We start from the raw sequence: 22995 nt of genomic DNA, 5'->3' as shown, positions 1-22995 counted from the left end.
TTTGCTTCATGTACTTTGGGCTCTCTTTTAGTTGTATATGTTTATAATTCTTGTATTTTCTTGATGGATTGACCATAGTATCCTCTCATTACATTACATAGTATCCTCTCATAAAAGTTTTTGTCTTAAGATCTATTTTGTCTGGTATTGTTATAGCCACTTTAGCTATTTTTTTGGTTACTGTTTGCATAGAATATATTTTACCATCCTTCTACTTTCAAACTATTTGTATCTTGAATCTAGAGTCTCTGGTAGATAGCATATAGTTAGGTCATTTAAAAAAAAAAACATTCCAGGGTTGCTTGGGTGGCTCAGTCAGTTAAGTGTCCAACTCTTGATCTCAGCTCAGGTCTTGGTCTCAGGGTAGTGAGTTCAAGCCCTGTGTTGGGCTCCACACTCGGTGTGGAGCCTACTTAAAAACAAACAAACAAACAAACAAAAAACACTCCATTCTGTTCATCTCTGTATTTAATTGGAGAGCTTAATCCATTTTATATCTGGAAGGAGTTATTACTGCCATTTTGTTATTTGTTTTCCACATGTGTCATATCTATTTTGTTCCTCAATTACTCCATATCTGCCATTTTTTATGTTACATAGGTATTTTCTAGTGTAACATTTTAATTCCTTTGTTGTTTCTTTTACTATATATATATATATTTAACAAACATGTTTATTTTATTTTTTAAATTTTATTTTATTATGTTATGTTAATCACCATACATTACATTATTAGTTTTTGATGTAGTGTTCCATGATTCATTGTTTGCGTATAACACCCAGTGCTCCATTCAATACGTGCCCTCTTTAATACCCATCACCAGGCTAACCCATCCCCTCATCCCCTCCCCTCTAGAACCCTCAGTTTGTTTCTCAGAGTCCATAGTCTCTCATGGTTCGTCTCCCCCTTCGATTCCCCCCCTTCATTTTTCCCTTCCTACTATATTCTTTTTTTTTTTTTAACATATAATGTATTATTTGTTTCAGAGGTACAGGTCTGTGATTCATCAATCTTACACAATTCACAGCGCTCACCATAGCACATACCCTCCCCAATGTCTATCACCCAGCCACCCCATCCCTCCCACCCCCCACCACTCCTAATAGATTTTATTTATTTATTTGAGAGAGAGAGAGAGAGAGAGAAAGAGAGAGAGAATGAGCAGGGCAGAGGGAGAGGGAGAAGCAGACTCCCAGCTGAGCAGGGTGCCCACTGTGAGGCCTGATCCCAGGACCCTGGGAACATGATATGAGCCGAAGACAGATGCTTAACCGACTGAGCCACCCAGGCGCCCCTTCTTTTACTATATTTTAAAAGTAATTTCGTTAGTGGTTTTCCTGGGTATTACAAACAATCTAGTTTGGATTAATATCAACTTAATTTCATAGTATACTAAAACTTTTATCTTACATAATTCCATTCCCTTCCCCCTCTCTTATGCTATTATCATCATACAAATTAGATCTTTAAAAATTATATATACCCATCAACACAGATTTATAATTATTGCTTTGGGCAGCTGTCTTTTACTTTTGATTGGAGGGAAAAAAGTTATAAAAAGAAAATATATCTATACTTTTTAATTTACCTATGTAGTTATCATTGTTGTGCTTTTTATTTCTTTGTGAAGATTCCAGTTACTTTCCAGTAACTTTTCATTTCTGCCTGAGGGCTCCCTTTAGCATTTCTTATAGGAAAGGCCTGCTAGTGATAAATTCTCTCAGTTTTTGCTTATCTGAAAATGCCTTAATTTCTCCTTCATTTTTGAATGATAGTTTTGCTGGACACAGAGTTATTGGTTGATATTCTTTTCTTCCAGCACTTTGAATATGTCATCACAGTGCATTCAGAACTCCATGGTTTCTGATGAGAAATTGGCTATTAATCTTATAGAGGATGCCTTGTATTTGACAATCTGCTTCTCTTGCTGCTTTCAAGATTCTCTTTTTGTCTTTGTCTTCAGATAGTTTGATTATGATGTGTTTTGGTATGGATCCCTTTATCCTTGTTGGATTTTGTTGAGCTTCTTGGATGTGTAGATTCGTATTTCCCATTAAATTTGGGAAGTTTTCATTTTTTTAAAAGATTTTATTTATTTATTTGAGAGAGAGAGAGCAAGCATATGAGTGGGGGAAAGGGCAGAGGAGGAGGAAGAGGGAGACAGAATCTCCAGAAGACTCCCATCTGAGCACGGAGCCTGATGCAGGGCTTGATCTCATGAACCTGAGATCAGGACGTGAGCTGAAACCAAGTCTGACACTTACCCGAATGAGCCACCCAGGCACCCCTTGGTCATTATTTCTTTAAGTATTCTATCTACACTTTTCTCTCCTTTCTTTTTGGGACTCCCATTATGTGTATGTTACTATGTTTGATTGTGTTTCACAGGTCTCCAAGGCTCTGTTCATTTGTCTTCTTTTTTCTTTCTGTTCCTCAGGCTATATAATTTCAATTGATCTGTCTTGAGGTTTGATGATTTTTCTGCCTACTCCAATCTGCGACTGAGCTCCTCTAATATACATTTAATTTCAGTTATACTTTTCAACTCCAGAATTTATATCTGGCTTTTATTTTCCCACAAAAAAGAAATTTTATAGAATCTTTTTAATTAAAAAAATTTATTTTTTAAATATTCTCTATTTGGGAAGAAATTGTTTCTTTGTTCTCTTTAGTTCTTTAGATATTATTTCCTAAGTTCTTTGAGCATAGTTACATTACACTATGTTCACACAGTTACACTAGTGAACATAGTTATACTTTGAACATAGTTATACAAGGTCTTTCAAAGTCATTTAAACTGTCAGGTCAAATTATGACAGTTCCCTGAGAACTGCCAGAGGATGGGAGCTTCAAACCCATGGCTCCCTCTGGGAGCTGATAGGCTTCTGGTTTTCACAGTGATGAGTTGATTGATTTTCAAGGCTACTGTAGAACTGAGGAGAGGGTGAGGGGTATATGGCAAATTAAGATGCCACAAAGCTTGCTGCTTTTACCAAGAGTCTGCTGCCCTTTTTTTTTTTTTTTTTTTGAATAAACACTCATCAGAGTGTTACAAGCCTTTGGTTAATACCCAGTGTTCTAAAAAAGTTGACTTTGACAATCTCTGTCAGTGTTTTTGTTGCTTTTAAGAAGAAGTGGATTTCTGGAGATCCTTACTATGCCATTCCTGCTGATATCCCAATTCTTTTTCTTTTTTTTTTTAAGATTTTATTTATTTGACAGAGAGAGACACAGCGAGAGAGGGAACACAAGCAGGGGGAGTGGGAGAGGGAGAAGCAGGCTTCCCACAGAGCAGGGAGCCCGACACAGGGCTCGATCCCAGGACCCGGGATCACGACCTGAGCTGAAAGCAGACGCTTAACGACTGAGCCACCCAGGTGCCCCGATATCCCAATTCTTTAAGTGAAAAATATACATACATGGAAAGACTAATATTCTCTCCCACATTCTTTTTTTAAAAAAGATTTATTTATTTGAGAGAGAGAGAGGGTGAGAGGGAGGAGGCAGAAGAAGGAGAGAGAAAATCCTCAAGCAGACTCCCACTGAGCATGGAGCATGATGTGCGCCTCAATTCCAGGACTCCAAGATCATGACCTGAGCTGAAATCAAGAGTTGGCTGCTTAACTGACCGAGCCACCTAGGTGCCCCTCTTCCCACATTCGGATACATCATGATCTGTTGCCTGCCACCAGTCTCTCTCTTGCTTACCAACAGTAAGTGAATCTTTGCATAAAACACCACGGTGATATGTTCACTCCAGGGAGCAGAGGCTTCCACCAACCTTCTCTTGTCTTCTTCAGGTTAAAATCTAGTTCTTTTTATGTGGCCCTCCAAGTCTGCACAATCTGTATCCAGTCTGAACTGGAGGTCCTACAAGTTGGGTTCTGATCCCAGCTTCCTTCCTGTAGAACCTTCTGTACCTACCGTACAAGGTAGAGAACATTATCAAGAACCTACTATGTGCTGAACTCAGTATCAGGAGATAGAGAGAAGTAAACCCAGAGTTACAACACCTGCTAGCTGGGAGCTATGTAGAAGGGTCAGTTAAGAAGATATCTGAGGGGCACCCAGGTGGTTCAGTCGCTTGAGCATCTGCCTTCAGCTCAGGTCATGATCCCGGGGTCCTGGGATCCAGCCCCACATCAGGCTCCCTGCTCAGCGGGGCATCTGCTTCTCCCTCTGCCTCTGCCTCTGCCCCTCCCCCAACCCATGCACGCATGCTCTCTCTCTCTAATAAATAAACAAATAAAATCTTAAAAAAGAAGAAGATATCTGAGAAAGTGCCTTTGAAAATGTGAAGAACTACAGAAGTGAAAGGTATTACTGTGAGCTTATTTCTGATTTATTTACCTCTAAGTATAATACCTTCAAAGGTTTAAAGGTTTAGTCTAAAATAAATGAAATAAATAAATAAAATCGGTTTTCTTCCCTAAATAGAAGGCAGTATTGTGACAACCTTGGGACTTCTGCATAATAGGAGGCCATAGGAAGATCTGTTGACTTTGCAGCATTTGTGCCCTCAGCTTTAAAGCAGAAGTGACACCTGTCCTGCTTACTTCCCAGGACTGTGGTGAAGGACTGCAGGAGAAGACACATGGAGGGTCCCTGTGAAGTGCCTTACATATCTCACTTATTATCAAAATAATTAGTATAAATACATAAAAATAAACAATAAAATACTCTTATTTTTTATTATCTATGCATCTGAGGTTGTGGCGTCTTCATTTGAACTTTGCTTTGGGCAATGTAATGAAAATAAGTAATTTGTCTCAGTTAAATATTTTGGGGGCTACCTTTAGTGAACAGAGGGTCACAATCACACTGTGAAAACATCAATGATTACGGATATGTCACCAAAAACAACTGTGGAGGAAAATAAAAGCTGTTACTTACGCTTTGCTTTTAACTGTCCAAGGATGGAATTTTCTCCTCTGCACATGGTCCTGAGCACATGTAAAGGAAAGAAATAATTATGGAGGTTTCAAAGGAACCAATCCCAACTTGCAACATCTGTGGAGTATCGTCCTACCCCAAGTAAAAACAGAAAAGTGCTTTTATGAGAAGATGCTACATGGATTTAAAAAGATTAAAAAACAAAAACAAAAAAAACAAAACACCCCACCTGGATATCACTTTTGTAATGTCACTGATAGGACAACATAGTTGTTTTGAGGTAGGTAAATGGAAAAGTCATAAAATTGACATTAGATTTCAGAAAAAGGTGCTATTTTAAAAAGATGGGCTATGAATGAACTTTCCCTCTTAGAAAATTCAGTGACAGCAAAGATAAATTTAGAATACCTCAATAGGTGAGAACACTTACAGACTCACGTTACTTTCAGAGGTGCTTAAAAGGGCAAACACTTAGCAGAATAATTTCAGAGCTAAACTCTACACCGAGGCTGTCTCTGCAAAGTTGGCAAATGCCTTGAAAGTGATAAACAGAGTCTCAAATAACTGACTCTGCTAATGATTTTGTTTCTCACAACTCTGATAATAGTCAATGAATTATAAAGACTGACAAACCAAAAAAAAATTCTATGCTCCATCTGCTTGCTCTGTAAAAATAATTAAAAATACAGTTACGCTTGGGAAATACTGATATTCTTAAAGATGATGCCAGCAAATAAAGATGTTTTTGCATAATAAAAGGTTAGAATTTAGTTGCTGAACAAAAGCCAAGCATGTTATTTCATTCAGTTGGTTCAAACCCAAGAAAATAGTCATCGAAAATAATTACAATTGACAATATTCCAAAAATAATATTAGAATGGCAAACCAAGTGGATAAAAGCCAATTAAACATTATGTCAGTGCCTTAAATACATGAAAAGCTTTGTTTGTCATGTTATAAATCAGATAATATTAGAAATGGGCAAATCTTCAATCAAAGTGTATAGACCAAAGCATAGTTAAAGTTCTCTCATACTGTAATCAGGCAAAATTACCCCACAAGAATCTAAAAAATATATATATATATTTTCTTGAGATCCTGGCAGACAGGCATACCTCAAAAAGTCCGTAAAAAATGAGAAGACTAAAAAAAAAAAAAAAAGACCACCGCACAATGGTGCCCACAAACTGTGCCGAGGACCTTCACATCCTGCAGGGGCTACCTGTGGGGGCGGGCGGCAGGAAGGCATCTATGCCCCTCCCCACCATTTGACCAAGTGCCTGAAACCTTATCTGCTTTACCCATTAGGGGTTCTGTGTAAGGTCTCACTGCTTCCTCCCCGACAAAAGGGCTTGATTAGAAAGGTGGGAAGCTACAGATGGTTCTGAAGGACAAGGGCTATTAAAAGAAGATATCCAGATTCTAGTCCTTGCTTTGACTTAGAACAGGTGTGATCCTGAGCAGAGCTCTTTTGTATCTCAGGTCACAGTTCTTGTTACTGGGCGCTGGGATTCATGCCCAGACCTGTCCACTTTCCCCTTCACTGCCATTCTCTTTCCTAGCTAAGGAACCCCGAGAGAATGTTAGCGGGTCCTTTCCATCACTTTCTACACCACCTCTCTATGTCTGCTCACCGGACATAGCTCCCGGCCCTCCTCATAATGTTCCACCGGCCAAGTCTGAAGCTTCACAGGTCTTTTTGAGTGAATATGGCAATTCTGCTTTTTAGAATATTGAGAATAGGATTTAATACTTTCCTTGAAATTTTAACAAAGATGTGGCAGAGAAAGCAGAATTAAAATCCCAGGAGGTAGGAAAGAACCTTCATACTTCATTTATTGGCAAAGGCCATCATTACCAACCTTGTTGAAAACCTCACTACCTAAAGAATCATAAATACCTAGAAAACCATACTACTTGAAGCATTAAATTTCTTTCTTCACAGAATATGGAAAGCTCAATAACTGTGGTGGCTTAAAGATAATTTTTAAACCAATATTACATATAAATATTATTATGTACATATACATATACATATACATATATATATAAAGTCCTTGTCTCCATTTATAAGATATATGTATATGTGTGTCATGTGTATAGGCAATGAATATAAAAGAGAGATTTATATTTCAGTTCTTTTTATATTTGCCATGTGTTCTAGGCCTGCCATTTACGATTTTAGGCTCTATTTGAATTTTATCAACTAGTAAACAGGCCAAGATCCAAAAGTAAAATAAAGCGTTCATCTGTTCAACACTCCCTGAATAGATGTGGAGAAACATTTCCATTCCTTTCACCAGCTTACGTGCGTGACTGAGAGAAAGCTGAAAACAGATGACTTTAGAACTTTGGCACCTGTAGTTGAAGTGCATTATGGCTTGCAGAGCATTTCCTCCACCGGTTGAGATGTCGCCTTCAAATCCTGGAAGCAGTGGTACCACCACATACACCCGGTATCTACGGCTTTCCCTACAAAAGTCAGATGCAGAGCCATTCACCAAAAAATGATAGCCAAGCAGTTCACGCGGTTTTAGAGACTGAGCGAATGGCTTCCTACACTACATTCTATCCCATTTCAGGGCTTGGAAGGTGCTGTTGGATTGGAGGCCAGAAGCTGCTATCAAAGTAACAGTTCACAACAACCTAAAAAATAAGCTGAACTTGGCAATAGAGTGGGAACTCTACTCACTATCTCTCTGCAGCATAATTCTTCCTAGGAGAAAAGCCACTGTAATCAACCCATGCTTGGATCCCATGGAAGGTGGGGTAGGGGTTATAACAAAGTTTTGAAAAAGACGTCATCATAATAGTTTTATGTATAACAAGTTGTATCCATTAGTACCTTGCTCAGAGCCCAGCAGGTAACAGGCATTCAGTTAATGATTGTTGAGTCAATGAGTTCCCACAGCCTAGATCTAAGGGGCAGAAGACATACTGGTCCCATACACTTTCCAATGCAAAAATCATCATTGCTTACAAACTCTGATTCAGCTCTGAAAACCGGTTCTGCTACAAAACGTTATCCTGGGCCCTTCAAGAATTCTGAGTGACTGATGATTTTTTAAATCCTCTGCATATGTAACTCAACATTTCTTGGCCCACTGTTCCAACGGATTGAGGACAGCCTTTGAAAGAAAAGCCTTTGAGTAGCCTTTGCTACTCAATAATGTAACAAATAAAAGGAGGAGGTGGGGCTACTTACTTTGATCTCCATTCAGAAAGTAAAAAATTTGGGGAATTATGTTCAAATGGGTATCACTGTTTGGAGGCACAGCTGCTAAAGTCCCTGTCTCTCTATAGGATACACAGGAGGAAGGGAAAGCTGAAAATGTCTGTGGTATCTATGTGGTCGAGAAGTCTTGTGCATAGATCTGAGAGATCCATAGTCACACAAAGATGCTGCTACTTAACCTCTGCTTAATACTTAATTTCTAAGGATCACTTTCTTCTAAACAACTACATTTTTCTTTCACGTGAATATTACTGCTCCTCTCTGAAAGGTCAGATTTCATTACAGTGTGTCTGAACACCAGTGTTTGTATCAGGGCACGTGGGCGGTCAAGTTCCGGGCAGAAGTGATGGCCAGCACCAGGAGTCTGGACGCCCATGAGCCTAATTGCCCTGCTGAGGAACAAGGCATCTGAATCAGGTTGTTGCAATGGCATGAATTAATCACTAGATGGCAAACGTAGTTTGAGTTGGAAAAATTTATTAAAAAAAAAAAAAAAAAAAAACCTCTTCAAGTTCTCTGTCTGATAAGGGCAAGAGGCTCACATCCTTAAATGATAAACAAGATAGCGGGGAAAGAAGAACAGAAGGAATACCTAAGCTATTTCCCCATTGCCAGCATTCAAAAGTCCAAATGAGTTAAGCCAGACACTTATGAATGGACACCATCTGGCCTCAGCTGCCTTTCCAGAATCGCCTTCCCATAGGATCTTCCCAGACCCACAGCCCAGTGCCAGACTACTGCCCTTTGCTCAGATGTATCCCTCCCTACTAAGGAAGGTTGGTTCATCTGCCCTCTGAGTCTGGAATACCCTTTCTGCTCACAGAATCCCACTTCTCCTTCCAGGGCAGCTGAAAGGCACCTTCCTCAGTCAAACCATCCTGAATCTTCCAGTCAAAGCTGGTTTGCTCCTGCCTCTGCACTCCCATGGCACATGGCAGGGATGTCTATTCAGCATTCTTTTTGCTTTACACGATAGTGACACACAGATCTGCTGCCTAGGCTATGGTGATAAGTTCTTCTGAAGCCCAGGACATATGTCCACATATCTTTCTATTTTGGGCAGTGCATACACAGTATGCACTCAGTACTATCTGCTTTGGGAGAATGGGATCAGGTTGGAAGCAGGTTTGTTTCTGGGAAGCCACTGGTAGAGAAGAGATTAAGCTGCAAAAGTTAAATTAAGTTTTTCTTTAAATTACATTTTATTTGAATTTTTATTGCAGTACAATATACATAGCACAAAAGTGGCCATTTTAACCATTTTTAAGTGTACCGTTCAGTGGCATTAATTACATTCACATGTTGTGCAACCATCATGATATCTACTTCTACAACTTTTTCATGACGCTAAGCAGAAACTCTGTGATAGTTAAGCAATAACACCTACACTTTCCCTCCCTCCGAGCCCCGTAACCTCTCATCTACTTTGCGTCTCTACGATTTTGCCATTCGAGATATTTCATCTAAGTGGAACCATACAATATTTGTCCTTTCCTGTATGACTTACTCCACTTAGCATAACGTCCTCAAGATTCATCCACGTGTCAGAAATTCTTCCCTTCTTGTGGCTGAATAATATTGCACTGCAGGTGTAGTCCCCATGTTGTTTATCCAGTCATCGGTTGATGGGCACCTTTTGGCTCCTGCGACTCATGTTGCAGTGAACACTGCCATACAGAAGCTCTGTCCCTGTTTTCAGTTCTTCTGGGTATTTACCCAGGAATGGCACTGCTGGCTCACAGATTTATTCTATATTTAGCCTTTTGAGGAATCACCAATTAACTTATATTTCCTAATGGGTAATATATTGCTCAGAGTACAAAATTTAAGAGGTAGAAGATTATATGATGAAAACAAAATTCTCTCTCTCCTTTGTCCCCAAGCACTGTTTCCCCTCCCTGAGGGCAACTCCTATTGCCTTCCATGTTCTTCCAGAAATAGTCTATGCATTTATAAGCATATATATGTACTTTTCTGCGCAAATGTTAGAATACTATAAACACTTTTATGAATGTTATTTTTATTTATGCCTGTACCTTGTCCATTTTTAACAACAGTGATACAGAATTCCACATACATCCTTACCATGATATTTAAAGCAGTTCTCTATCAATGGGCGTTTAAATGTTTCTAATTTTTTACTACTTTGAAATACCTATTTTCTTATTTTTTTTAAATTTTATTTTATTATGTTATGTTAATCACCATACATTACATCATTAGTTTTTGATGTAGTGTTCCATGATTCATTGTTTGTGTATAACACCCAGTGTTCCATTCAGTACGTGCCCTCTTTAATACCCATCACCAGGCTAACCCATCCCCCCACCCCCCTCCCCTCTAGAACCCTCATTTTGTTTCTCAGAGTCCACAGTCTCTCATGGCTCGTCTCCCCCTCCGATCGAAATACCTATTTTCTTATGGATGCTGACCCACGTAAGTCATTTCTTCGCAATTGTGAAACGTGAATACCACTTTGGAGTGATACCGATGGTCTTAAAACCAAGGGTTTGTGATTCTGTTTGTACAAGATGGTTCCCTTTTATAAGGGCAGAAATGACCTCAAAACAGAGGATCTCGTATGTAGGATATTGGGAAATGTCCTATACAAATCTTATGTCTTCAGATAAAATATTCTTGCAAATTTAGTTTGTAGGAATCAGAATGTCCATGTTTTCTTGTTCTTGAGACTGTTAGCTCCATATCGAGGTCTCTGCCTTTTACAATGCAGCAGTTCTTGAATTTCTTGAATGATGAAAATTTTAAACTGTGTTCAGCCAGTTAGCAGAAATGACTTAGATTTTCACTGTTGTAGAAAAAGGGGCTCCTGGATTTCAAACCATAAAATTATGGCTGAGTTTAAGCCAATGAAGAGAAAAATTCTATGCGATACTATGTCCGATCTCCTTCCTTGATCACATCCCCAGAAGACAATAGCTCTCAGCTGCCAAGGATTCTGAAACACTGCATGCTCATAAAGTCGGGGTGGTGCAGATGATAGCCATCAGCTTAGGGCAAGAACCTGAGCCCCTAATGTGCAGAATTATTTATGATCTTAAAAACAAGATAAAAGCTAGTGGGCTCCAAGCCTTCACGCAGGCAATCGCTTCACCCACTGCAGTTCAGAACAATTTTATAAAATTGCTTTCTCGGGCTTTTTGTTAAAATAAGTTTTCTTTCAAACCTCACAAACTCTCATAGCAGTGCTGGGTCTAATATCTAAAAAGTGGAAATCAATGTCCAATAATGGAGGATGGTTAACTAAATTATGTTACAGCCACTCAAAGAGTGATCATTTTGCAGCCACAAAAATGACCACGATGATGACTTACTAGCAAAATACTGCTGGTACTGTGTTAAAATGGCCCCTAATGCAAAGCTACAATCGTAAGACAATTACAGGTGTGGCAGGCTGATACTATGAAATATGCAATAACTTTTCCCCTTAAATGCATTCTCTTCCCTCACCCTGTGCCTGCAGATATGAAGCAGGCATTGTTCCCAGGTGGTGCTCTCACAAAGGAACCAGGGCACAAGATATCAACTTCTTAGATCTGGGGAACTGGGTAGAGATCCTCTGAGCTGAGCCAAGAGTATAAAGACAAAAGAGTGGGACTCAGTGCAAGGATCCTGCCCTTCACTCTCAAGCAGAATTCCAGGGAGAACAGGACAGACCCCATCACCTTTCAACAGAATAGGGGAGCCATGAGGATCTGAGTGTGAATCATAATCTTGCTTCCCAGGGAACCCCAGAGAAAGGTCCACCAGCCCATGTGATGCAGCAGCAACAGAGGAGAAGTGGAGGAAAAGCAGGTCTGACAGGCGAAGGGGGAGGCCCCCACGTCACGGTAAGCAGATGCCAGAACAGGCCCAGGAGAGATCAACACTGAGGGCTGGAAGTCTCTTTGCAAAGATCCAGGGCACCTTACCATCCATACCAAGGTTGGGGTGCATCAGCGAGGAGAAGAGAGGAGAAGGCTGGGTTGTGGTGAGTGACAGCATACAGAGCAGAAATAGCAAATAGCAAGAAACTGCTGAATTTGGCCATACTTAAGTGTGGAAGTGACTAAATTTCCTTCTGTTGTGTGGAAATGGGATTTGAAATCAAAATTCAGGTGAGCTATAGAAAGAGGAACTAAATTACAACTCAAGAGAAAATATATGTATATTAATATGAACAAAAAAGAAATAAGGAAGTAAAAAGTGAGTTTTTAGGGTGGTGAGGGTGTGGGACCTTTAATATCTTCCATTTTTGTGATTGCTGAAATGTTGCCTGTACCTTTAAAAACAGAGCACTAATTCACCATGTAAATGGTCCTGGCTTTCCTCTACACTATCCTCCTTGTTCTTCCCTCAGGAAAAACCCTCTCCTCCTTCCCTCTTCATCATGAAGGGCTGTCAGGAGAAGTGGGGCTGCCTAGAGTGGGATCTCAGGATCTGTACGAAGGCCCCTGAGGAGCCTGTCATGCTTCTCCAGTGATGAGATGTTTTGTTTTTTGAGAATTTGGGATTCATAGATCATTGCTATAAGCTCCAAGAGCTGGTATAAATCCTATCACTGTAGATTTTGCAGCAGTGAACGCTGCCAGGACTAAGCAGAACAGTAGTTGGGGCAGAGTGTTCTTGCGGGGAGAACTCTATACTGTAGTGGGATCGGTTATGTGAGAACTGGATCTGTAGCTTCTCAGTGGTTTGGACATAACCCATTTTATTTTATGTTTGGCAAATCTTTAAAAGTGCAGCGGCCTTTTTCAGGCTTCAGTTTTCCCATTTGCAAATGAGGGGGTTGGCTAAAATCATGGCGAGTCCACTAGAAATGCTGGCCCTATTTAGCAGTGACTTTGCACATTGGATGTGTAACTTTATAGATTATGGCATAATACATATTGTGCGTGCCCACGTGGGTCATTTTTTCATTGGTTATCTTCTGGAGATGCAAGCTCTTACATGTAAGGATGCTGAAGGCTAGCCCAGCATGTTTGACTAAGACTTCACTCTCGACTTGATAAGCTTTGTCAGGCAGGCCCCTCTGTTGCCCCAAATAAGATCCTCCAAAATGACTGCTGCCCTCTGCCCTGTGCTAATCTTTACATCTCTCTATCTTCTGCAATACCATTTCTAGAATTTTTGGAATCAAACAAAAGTCATTAAATGATCTAAATCAAATGTTCTGCCATGATCTTGTGTCATCTCTGACCCAGGGTAACCTCTTCTCAGGGTATTTTACAGAGCTTGGAGGTTGGCCCATAAGAAAAAAAGATGAACCCAGCAACTGGCATACTTAATCTACATGCTTTTGGTTCTATTATAACTGCAGTTTAAATTTCTTTAAGACAGTGCTTCTGAAACACGCCCAGCATGTCCTTTCCGCGTGGTACACAAATTATAGGATATGGGAATTACAGAGGCAGACTTTTCTGTAAGCCGAAGAACTTCTTACCTCTCAAGCAATTACTTTAAAAAAATAAAACATTCATCTGATTTCTTTATTTTAAAATAAAGTGTCTCTCATAGATTTCTGGGAGGCTTACTATTAGAACCTTTCTACTTCCCTTGAAATGAGGGCAGCTTTGTAGCTGAGTGGTACAGAGCACAAGTTGAAGTTCCTAAAGACAGGGTTTCAGTCTCAGTTCCACTCATCAAGAGCTGTGTGACTCACACCTGTTACCTAACCTCTCTGGGCTTCACCACCTCATCTGTAGAATGGGAAAAACTATGCATCCACTTTATAAGGTAGGTGTGGGAATTAAATAAGGTAATGCGTGTAAAGCACCTTGGAAAGACTCAAACTACCTAGTAACGTTATTATTCAGTTTACAACCACAGATTTCAATGAGAAAGCCTATACACCTTCGAAGAATAATATAGGAAATAGTACCTAAAATTAAAACAAATTAAAGCAAAACTGAATTCATTTTATGCTACAGAATACCTTCTATTTTATTTTACATTTGGGGGGGATGTTTATCAAATCAATAATAAGTCCAAGAACTGATTCCCAGGAGGAGAAAGCAGCTATGGACTTCTGGGAGGACACCTCTGGACAGTGTTTTCATAATGTGTCTCTACTTGTCACAGGATGAACGAGCACCCATGGTAGGAAACCCAAGTAACTTTTATTTACCCAGCAGTTGCCATCTAATAATTTAAAACCAGGGACATCAAACATCTCTTTAATTAAAACACTTGTTTCTATCATAAATACTAATTCTGAAACAGTTAAATTTGAGTATTGTGCTTCTTTATCACTGCTCAAATTTACAATGAGCTACCAGATTTCCAGAAGATGAATTTCCTGGAAATGACAATCATTTCTCACATGAACTGATGTGTTACGGTTTTTAACTTGCTTTCACATCCATTCATATGAGCTAGGTAGAGCAGGTATGATTTTCTCTGTTGGTGAAAAAACAGTGTCAGAAAGGTAAACTGATAGATTGAGAGGTCACATACCTGTCGATAACAGAGTTGAAAAGAACTCAAGTCTCCAGACACCTGGTCCCCAAACAATTCCAGATTCCCCAGGGGAGTATTCCCCATGCCACCCAGTCCTAGGCAAACTGCAAGCACTGTCTGGCACTGTTCTACAGTTACAGGAAGCAGGTAGAATTTGAGCAATTTTCAAAATTGTGTATTTTTCAATTTAGTTTAATATTAAAATATGGAGGCATTAAACCGACAGCCTATTTTCATTGTATGTGTCAACTCTGTTGATAACAATACCAAATGGACTCTCTCACTTCCTGTTTACCAAGGCAGCAGAATTATGCATGTCAAGTTTCCAGAAGCAGAACTGTTTCATCCTCAGAAATCATTTATTCAAGGCACACTATGTTTTAAAATTTCTACCTGGATCAGTTGGTTCTCTTTCTCTTGGCTTAGTCAAACATGGTATAAACCAGATGATTTCTCCCTGATCTGCAGTCAGATTTGAGTTGTCAAAGATGGGCTTCCAGTGGGTTGGGAGCCGGTCTCAACTCCAGGACAGTTTTCCTTATTTCCGATTTCCTTCTGTTTTCTGCAGAGATTCCCCCAGCTACTCTTGGTTCGCCATGGGATGAACAATGGTCTGAGCTCTGGGTCATGGATCAGAGCGTGAAGTCTTTGCAAAAACCTGTTTCTGCAAAGCATTATAGCTGTTGAGAAGGAACCAGGAGGAAGTGAGGAAAGCAGAGAACTGGTGTTCCCTGGATTTCAGCACTGGCAGAAAAATAAAGTCTCAGCCTGGTCGAAAGAGTTGGCAATTAAAAGACTCTGATCTTTCCAGGGTGGGAGGGACCTGGAAGAGAGCCTGTGTTCCTTGGTCAGGCCTGGCTGAATGCTGACTGTCATTTCCCTCTGTCTGCTTTGTGCTAGATTCTATTCTTTTTCCAACAGCCAAAATTATACTTGTTGCTAGGCATGTGACATTGGCAGGAAGTTTTGAGTCTCAGAAGAGTGAAGCACAGAGGAGTCAATGAAGGAAGAGAGGGGGTGAACTTGGGCACGGCACACAGTGGCCCTCAGTGAAAGGGGGGTGGGGAGCATTGCAGGCAGGCTGCAAGATGAGTTCTTGAATCCCACCTCTCCCTTTCCTAAGAATACAAGCTCACAGACTTGAAATTATTAAATGAAAACATATTTTACCATTACGATGAACATAGGAGATGAACAATAATGCGGGGCTACAGAGAAGGGGGAAAATGTAAAATATATTTCCAGGATACATGTGTGTATCCACGAAAAGTTTTATGTGTGATAATACATACCCTCTGAAATGTGATTGTCAAAGAAAGGGAGACGATGGAGAGATCAGAGCTAAAACAGTTAATTTGAAATTCAATGGACTCATTTCCATTGAATTGAATCTTCTACAAAGTAGGCTTGAAATTGCATCTTTAATGTGCCTTGTGAACTTCCAAGTGTGAGACACAGGCTGGAGCAGATGCTACCCTCCCGTGCTCTCTCACCACAGACCCCCTTTCCTTTTAGGAGCAGCTCATAGGATCCCTGGGCAATGTTCAATCAGAAAATATCTTAAAGTTCCTTCCAGCCCTGAAATACTATGATTTCAGAAGAAGTCCAGATTTTAAAAGACAATATGCTAAGGAAAAATGTTCTTTCAGGATCCCAAACCCTTTAAAAACAAATCTTACAGGTACTTATTAATATATGTACTACAGGGAACTAATAACTCGAATGAGTGAAGCTGAGATTCATCCTACTCTCCTTATTAGCTGATCACAGTCACAATATTCATCATTCGCCACTCAGCCCAGTGAGCTCATCTGTCCACTTAATGGATTTCAGCAACTCATTTCAATTTCATGAAAAAAATATTTTTCTCTTTTGTCAAATGTGCTTTATAGATAAAGTGGACACTCCTGCATCATTGAAATGCAAGAGCTGACAGAAAGATAATTTAATTTTGTAAATTAGACATAAATTGACCCACAGAATTAAGAGACCAGCATGATGCAAATGTGTGTATGTGTTATGTTTAACTGTAAACAAGGCTGTTTATAAGTCATCTCAGAAACAGATCCCATGGTAACTTTCTTGAAAAAAGTATGTGAGAAGGCAAAAGATAGAAGTCATCTGGAAAAGCACAGATCATCATTAATACTCAGGGCCACGCGTGCTGTTCTCTGTGAGTACTAAGCACTGCTGTTCTGCATGAGTACTAAGCAGTCTTGGCTGTGCCCTGGAGTTACCCGTGGACCATTACAAAACACAAGTGCCTGGGCCCCACTCCAGGAAATTCTGACTCAGCAAGTCTGGATTGAGTCCAGCTCTTTGGATTTTTGTAAAAGTCCAATGGTGAGGGGTGCCTGGGTGGCTCATTTAGTTAAGCGTCTTTGATTTCGACTCATGTCCTGATCTCAGGGTCATGGGATCGAGCTCTGCGTCAGGCTCCACACTGGGCATGGAGCCTGCTTAAGATTCTCTCTCTCCCTCTGCCCTTCCCCCCACCCCCCTGCACTCTCTCTCTCTCTCTCTCTAAAATAATAAATAAATCTTAAAAAAAAAAGTCCAATGGTGATTTTGATGTGTAGTAAAGGGCAAGATCTACTGTACACCTTGCAGGTGGGTACTGTGATGTGCTGCCTAAATGCCCTCACCATGGGCTCAAGACAGCCATTCCCTTCCCACTGAGAGTGTTGGCTGCTGACCACTCACAGTGAAGTCCTTCTCCAGGATTTGCCCTCCCTGCCCTCACCCAAGGTCATGCTCATTTCCTCAAGTCAGCCTGTACCTGATGACTGGTTAATGGGAGGAGGGGACAACAAAGGCCCAACCTACTTGCCTCAAATTGTGGCAACCCTGAAGGGGTCTTAAATCCTACCTGTCAATGGATTGAAGTTATGTGGTATGGGGAGAGGCACTGGGTTGGAAGTCCAAAGGCTCGGGCTCAAAGCCATTTTTGCCTATTGCTTTAGTGGCTTAGTCAAGCCACATCACCTCTTGAATCTTAGCTTTTAACTCTACAAATGGGGACAGCAATGACAATAATAACAGTAACAACCACAAGGACTATATGATCTACTTTCAAGAGTAGCTGTGAAGATTCAGTAAGGGTCTAGAAACTACCGATCATATAAAATACTGGTAGTTACTGCTGTAAAATGTTCTTAGGTCTAAAAATCCCCACATATTATGTGGGGAAAAAAAAAAGATATTTAAGTGCCATGTGACGCTGGAAGTAAACAATGTTTTAATCCCCAAATGTGTATGTATTTAACATTCTCCACTGCATGTGTTCAAGGAATTGAAATAATAAAATGTAATGGTGTTGTTTGTTTATTTTGTTGCCTTTACACAGAGCTAAAATCAGCCATAAAAAGAAGTAGTCTGGATGCCAGGACAACTCAGTGGAGAAAGAACAGTTTTTTCAACAAATGGTGTTAGAACAACTGTAAATCCCCATGTAAAGGAATGAAGTGGGTCTGCTACCTCACACCGTGTATGAGAAATGACTCAAAATGAATCAAAGACCTAAGTGTAAGGACTAAAACTATAAAATTCTTAGGAGAAAAGAAGTATAAATCTTCATGATCTTGGATTAGGCAGTGATTTTGTAGCTATGGCCCCAAAGCACAAGCAATAAAAGAAAAAACAGATAAACTGGACTTTATCAAAATTAAAAACTTTTGTGTTTCAAAAGATATTATCAAGAAAGTATAAAAGAAAACACCCTGAATAGGAGAAAATATTTGCAAGTCATAAATCTGATATGATACTTGTATCTAGAATATATAAAGAACTCTTACAACTCAACAATAAAAAGACAACCTAATTAAAAAATGGACAAGAAATTTGAATATATATTTCTCCAGAGATAATACATGAAACAGCCAATAAACAAACAAAAAAATACTCATCAGGATTAGTCATGAGGGAAATTCAAATCCAAACCACAATGAGATATCATTTCACACCTCTTAGGATGGCTATAATCCAAAAGAGAGATAATAGTAAGCGCTGGCAATGATACAGAGAAATTGGAGCCCTCATACACTATGGGAATGTAAAATGGTGTGGCTGTTTTTGAAAACCTTCTGGCAGCTTCTCAAAACGTTAAACATAGAATTACCATATAACCCTGTAATTCTACCTCTAGGGTAATAAAAATATGTCTGCATAGAAACTAATACAGAATATTTATAGCAGCATTAATCATAATAGCCAAACACTGGAAACATCCCAAATATCTACCAACTGATGAATGGATAAATAGAATATAGTATATCCAGAAAATGGAATATTACCTGGCAATAAATATAAATGAAATACTGCTAACATCCTATAACATAGATGTGTCTTGGAAACATCAAATTAAGTGAAAGAAGTCAGTCACAAAAGACCACATATTGTATGATTCCATTTATATGAAATGCCCAGACTAGGCAAATCTATAGGGAAAGAAAGTAGTTTAGTGGTTGCAAGAGGATAAAATAAGGAGAAGTAGATAGTGACTGCTAACAGATAGAGGGTTTCTTTCTGGGGTGATGAGAATGTTCTAAAACCGATTAGGCATAGTTGCACAACTCTGGGAATATGCTAAAAGTTACTGAATTGTACACTTTAAGTGGCTGGATTGTATGGTATGTGAATTATATTTTAATACCGTTATTAAAAAATAATCCCATGAGCTGAAGAAATAAGACAGAGGGTAACAAGCATTTAAATATAACCCATGGAAGAATTATATGACTATTTTGCTTTGATTTTTTAAGTGAACACAGTTCACTGTCTGCCACTAAATAAATCAAATCACAACTCTATCGGTGTGGGAAAGAGACTGGCCAGGAAAAAATGAAGAATGCCCTGGGAGAATTCCGCCTGCTTCAAAAATGGACTCAAAATTCTCAGCAACTGAAATCAGATTGAAGGAACCAATAACCTACTGCTACCTGAACCTAATTTATGCCTGCTAGGAAAAGACAGTATTTTAAAACGGGCTTTCAAAAGTTGTTTTAGCAGTAAATGCAAGAACATTTGCAGCAATCACTCCTACCCAAATGCCAAAACATTACCTGTGAGCTTTCAGTATCCTCTGAGCAATGGCATCACCTATCTTGTTGAACACAACTTTATCGTCAGCGCAACTTATGAAAAACTGGTTCTACAAGAAAGAGAGTCATCATGTAAGTCTTTCTTATCTCTGTAATAGATGTATATGGAAAGCATGCTCCGTAACAAACACTACGCTGATGTTTAAAAAAAAACGTTTCACATAGCAGACATGCTCTTTTTACTAAAATCATTTAGGAAAGTAAATGACACAGAATAAAAGAAGCCTCATCTCACTCTGGGTCTCATGCATTTCTAGGTAATATCACATATCATATCTTAGTCCAATGGAGGCTACACTATTATTTCATCTTGTGATTTCTTTGTAGCTGACGTTTTAGAAAGGTAGGAACATTCCAAATTTAATCAATAGGGACCCTAGGTTTACAAATTCATGTATTGTGTAAATGCTCAGGATTTAAAATCCTATACTGGTAAACTTTCTGTCTCATGCTAAGTTTACCTTTCTAGCAGGGTAGATGGCAGAATCCTGGTCTAATATTCTCCACCCACTCTCTATCATTTCCTAGTATCTGCTTTTGCCTTGTCTCATTTGTTTGGGTCACTTATTATTTCTGAACTTCTATTTTAAGTAGTTCCAAATTGCTTTCACAAGTATGTTTCATAAACCAATAAACTGGAAAAGGAAATGTTTTTCTTTTTTTCTTTAAATAATTTGTACTATTCATTTACCTATCAAACACTGTTTAAAACTCTTACTAAAAAATCCGGGTACAACGTTATTATCATAATGGTATAAAAGATTTAGTTGCTGCATAAAGGAATGTTAGTAATTAGGTACAAATATTATCACTATTACATACTTAAATACATTGTTATAATACACCTGCAATTTATAAGTATAATCATCAAAAAGTAATCTTTGCTAATCTTTTGCTAAAGAGACATAGAAGCAATGACTCAAACTATGATTCTATCCCTTTGCAACATCATCATTTTTACTAGTTTACATGTTTATATACTTAAGTATAAATCTTTAAACTGCCTCCATAAGACAAACCAGGAGACACTCTGCGGGAACTCATTTGAGAATGTGTTTTCCCTTAAGGCATCAAACAATAAAAATTTCAGTGGCAACCAAACCATGTTTGTTTTTCTGAATTCCTATTACAGAGAAGCTTTGCATTCCTCAGCGGCTGTAAGCACTCACTGGCCACATGTCACGGCCTGGTTCTCCTTTTCTGGGCAGAGCAGGGTAGACGCCAACCACTTAGCTCGGCTAGAGGTATAACAACCAGGGTTGTGCCCACAGCCATGTGTATCCACATGGCATTACGGACCTCACTTAGCACTGTGGTAGCACTCATTAGAAAGGCTGACTTAATGCTATTAAAAAGAGATAAAGCAAAAGGACTCTGGGTAATGGATGAGGCAGCTGTTAACATCTTCTATTGTGGATTGTATAACTGATGTAATTAATAATACTAATTGTATTAGTACTGCAAAGCTCCAGACTCCGATATTCAGAGTCCTTTTTCTGTTGTGTAGTCCCATCTAGGACACTGTAATGCATGTAGCCTGCTAATTTTTAAAATCAGCTTCTCTTTCTCCAGGCCTGTGAAATGAACAAAGCTCTAATGCTTTCCTACCTGCCCTTCGTGATTAGTCACTGTATGGAGGAGGGGTGGGGAAGGAACATAGGGCTGGGATGGTTTTCTCCAGGTTTTCTCCCTCCACACATTTAAAAAAATTCAATGAGAAAGACAAGATGAAAATAAAGAAGGGAGATGTGCTCTGATTTATTTGTACAAATTGTGCCTTCTAATTTTTTTCAGGATTTTCCACGTGCTCTGAGCTAGCTTTGTATCTACTCTGAAGTTCAATTAAGGTTCCCAAACTAAATGCAGTGTCCCTAGGTTTTCTCCTCTTCTCCGAACACGAACTCTGGGATCTGACCAAGCTTTAAAATGAACAATGATTTGTACAGGATTGAAGGAGGTGGTACTTGCCCTCAATATTCTCACATCTTCCTTTTCCACGTTCCTTTCCCTGCACGCCCCCTATTCCAATGATGCCAAACCAGTGGCATCCAGTGGTCTCCACTTTAGCAACTTACCCTTGTGTGTGCTCTCCTGAAACAGCACACGCCTCACACTTATACCCTCCAACTCAAGACAAATAAAAACTTACTCAGTCCTGTTGTGGTATTTCTGGCTAATAATATTACAGTGAGTTGACACACTTTAATAACAAGAACTTGGGGGACCCCTACTAGAGTCCTGAGTTAATGAAAATGCAAAGTGCACGTCAGGTATGTTGGGGAGGTAAAATTTCAGGTGACTTGAATTCATATCTCAACATATGCCGATTAATGTAGCAGATCCTGAGTCTGGGGACCCTGGAGGCTATTTATGGGAAGGCAGCTTGTCATACTAACTTACATGAGCAGGACTTACTTCTATATAGATATAGTGCTTGCTGTTCTCTATCACGTGGATGTAAGCAGCGTGGATGGACTCTTCATGGTACTTTATACCAGCCGACCAATCAGCAGCAGAGCGGAGCAACTACAAGGCAGCAATCGGAAACGAGCAAACAATTGAGAATGATGCCAGATGTAGTCATAAAATGAAACCAATCCTTTTTCTTCTACACAACTGAATGATTACAGGGGCTTGGGTGTCATGTGTGGGCCCAAGGAGAGGAGGTGGGTGGGACACTGGTCCTTGGACATAATCCATAAGGAAGGAGCCTGGCTAGAAGTCAAGTCCTGAATATATCCTCATCCACCCAGGATTATTTTCATTCAAAACTGGAAATCATAAAGTGTAGTTTCTACAAAGAGTATCCCAAAGTACCTCTTTTGGGAGCTATGAGTAGGGTGACCATTGGTATTCTTTTTCCATACTGGTTCCACAATTACATCAGAATGTTGTTCTGGTGAATTTGTTAATAGTACCACTTTTACTCTCCAAAGTGTCCTGTTTTGAACCATATGATATAGTCACCCTAGCTCTGACTTGATAATGTCCTGATTCCTTTTCCCCCAAATAGGAAGTGTTCAGATTAATACATTTTAAAACACAAATAGGTTCATTTAGATATATAATCTTGGCGTTGCCTTTAATCAGCTGACTGATTCTTGGTGTGCCTCCTCATTGCTCATCTTTCTCATCCATACTGCCTCCCCCTATTCAGACACTCACCTGCTCCCACCTGGATTACATTAAGAACTTCCAGCTCAGATACCTGAGTATATGTTAAGTACACTGATACTTAGCGGGACTGCCTAGTTCAAAGCTCAGCCCAACCACTCAGTAGCTTTGATCTTGGTCAAGTTTCTCAACCTCCT

At 39.5% G+C, this 22995-nt stretch overlaps 1 protein-coding gene across 5 annotated transcripts in view; it reads right to left on the bottom strand.

Annotated features, from left to right (window-relative positions):
• The window catches only part of PLD1 (phospholipase D1), a 188820-nt gene that overhangs the window by 30707 nt on the left and 135118 nt on the right, over positions 1-22995 (bottom strand). For 4 of the 5 annotated variants that reach the window (XM_032407210.1, XM_032407211.1, XM_032407208.1 and 1 more), the window contains 4 exons: positions 22100-22210; positions 19646-19734; positions 7253-7366; positions 4895-4944 (listed from right to left, as the gene is read on the bottom strand). In XM_032407210.1, the coding sequence (XP_032263101.1) occupies positions 4895-4944; positions 7253-7366; positions 19646-19734; positions 22100-22210 (364 nt within the window). Of the gene's footprint in view, positions 1-4894; positions 4945-7202; positions 7367-19645; positions 19735-22099; positions 22211-22995 lie in introns of all 5 variants that reach the window. The other variant, XM_032407213.1, reaches the window with a different exon arrangement.

The sequence above is a fragment of the Phoca vitulina genome, unplaced genomic scaffold, assembly GCF_004348235.1.
Source record: "Phoca vitulina isolate PV1807 unplaced genomic scaffold, GSC_HSeal_1.0 scaffold8, whole genome shotgun sequence".
Classification (NCBI taxonomy): Eukaryota; Metazoa; Chordata; class Mammalia; order Carnivora; family Phocidae; genus Phoca; species Phoca vitulina.
The sequence above is the reverse complement of the archived record's forward strand: the minus strand, read 5'-3'. Positions and strand labels throughout refer to the sequence as shown.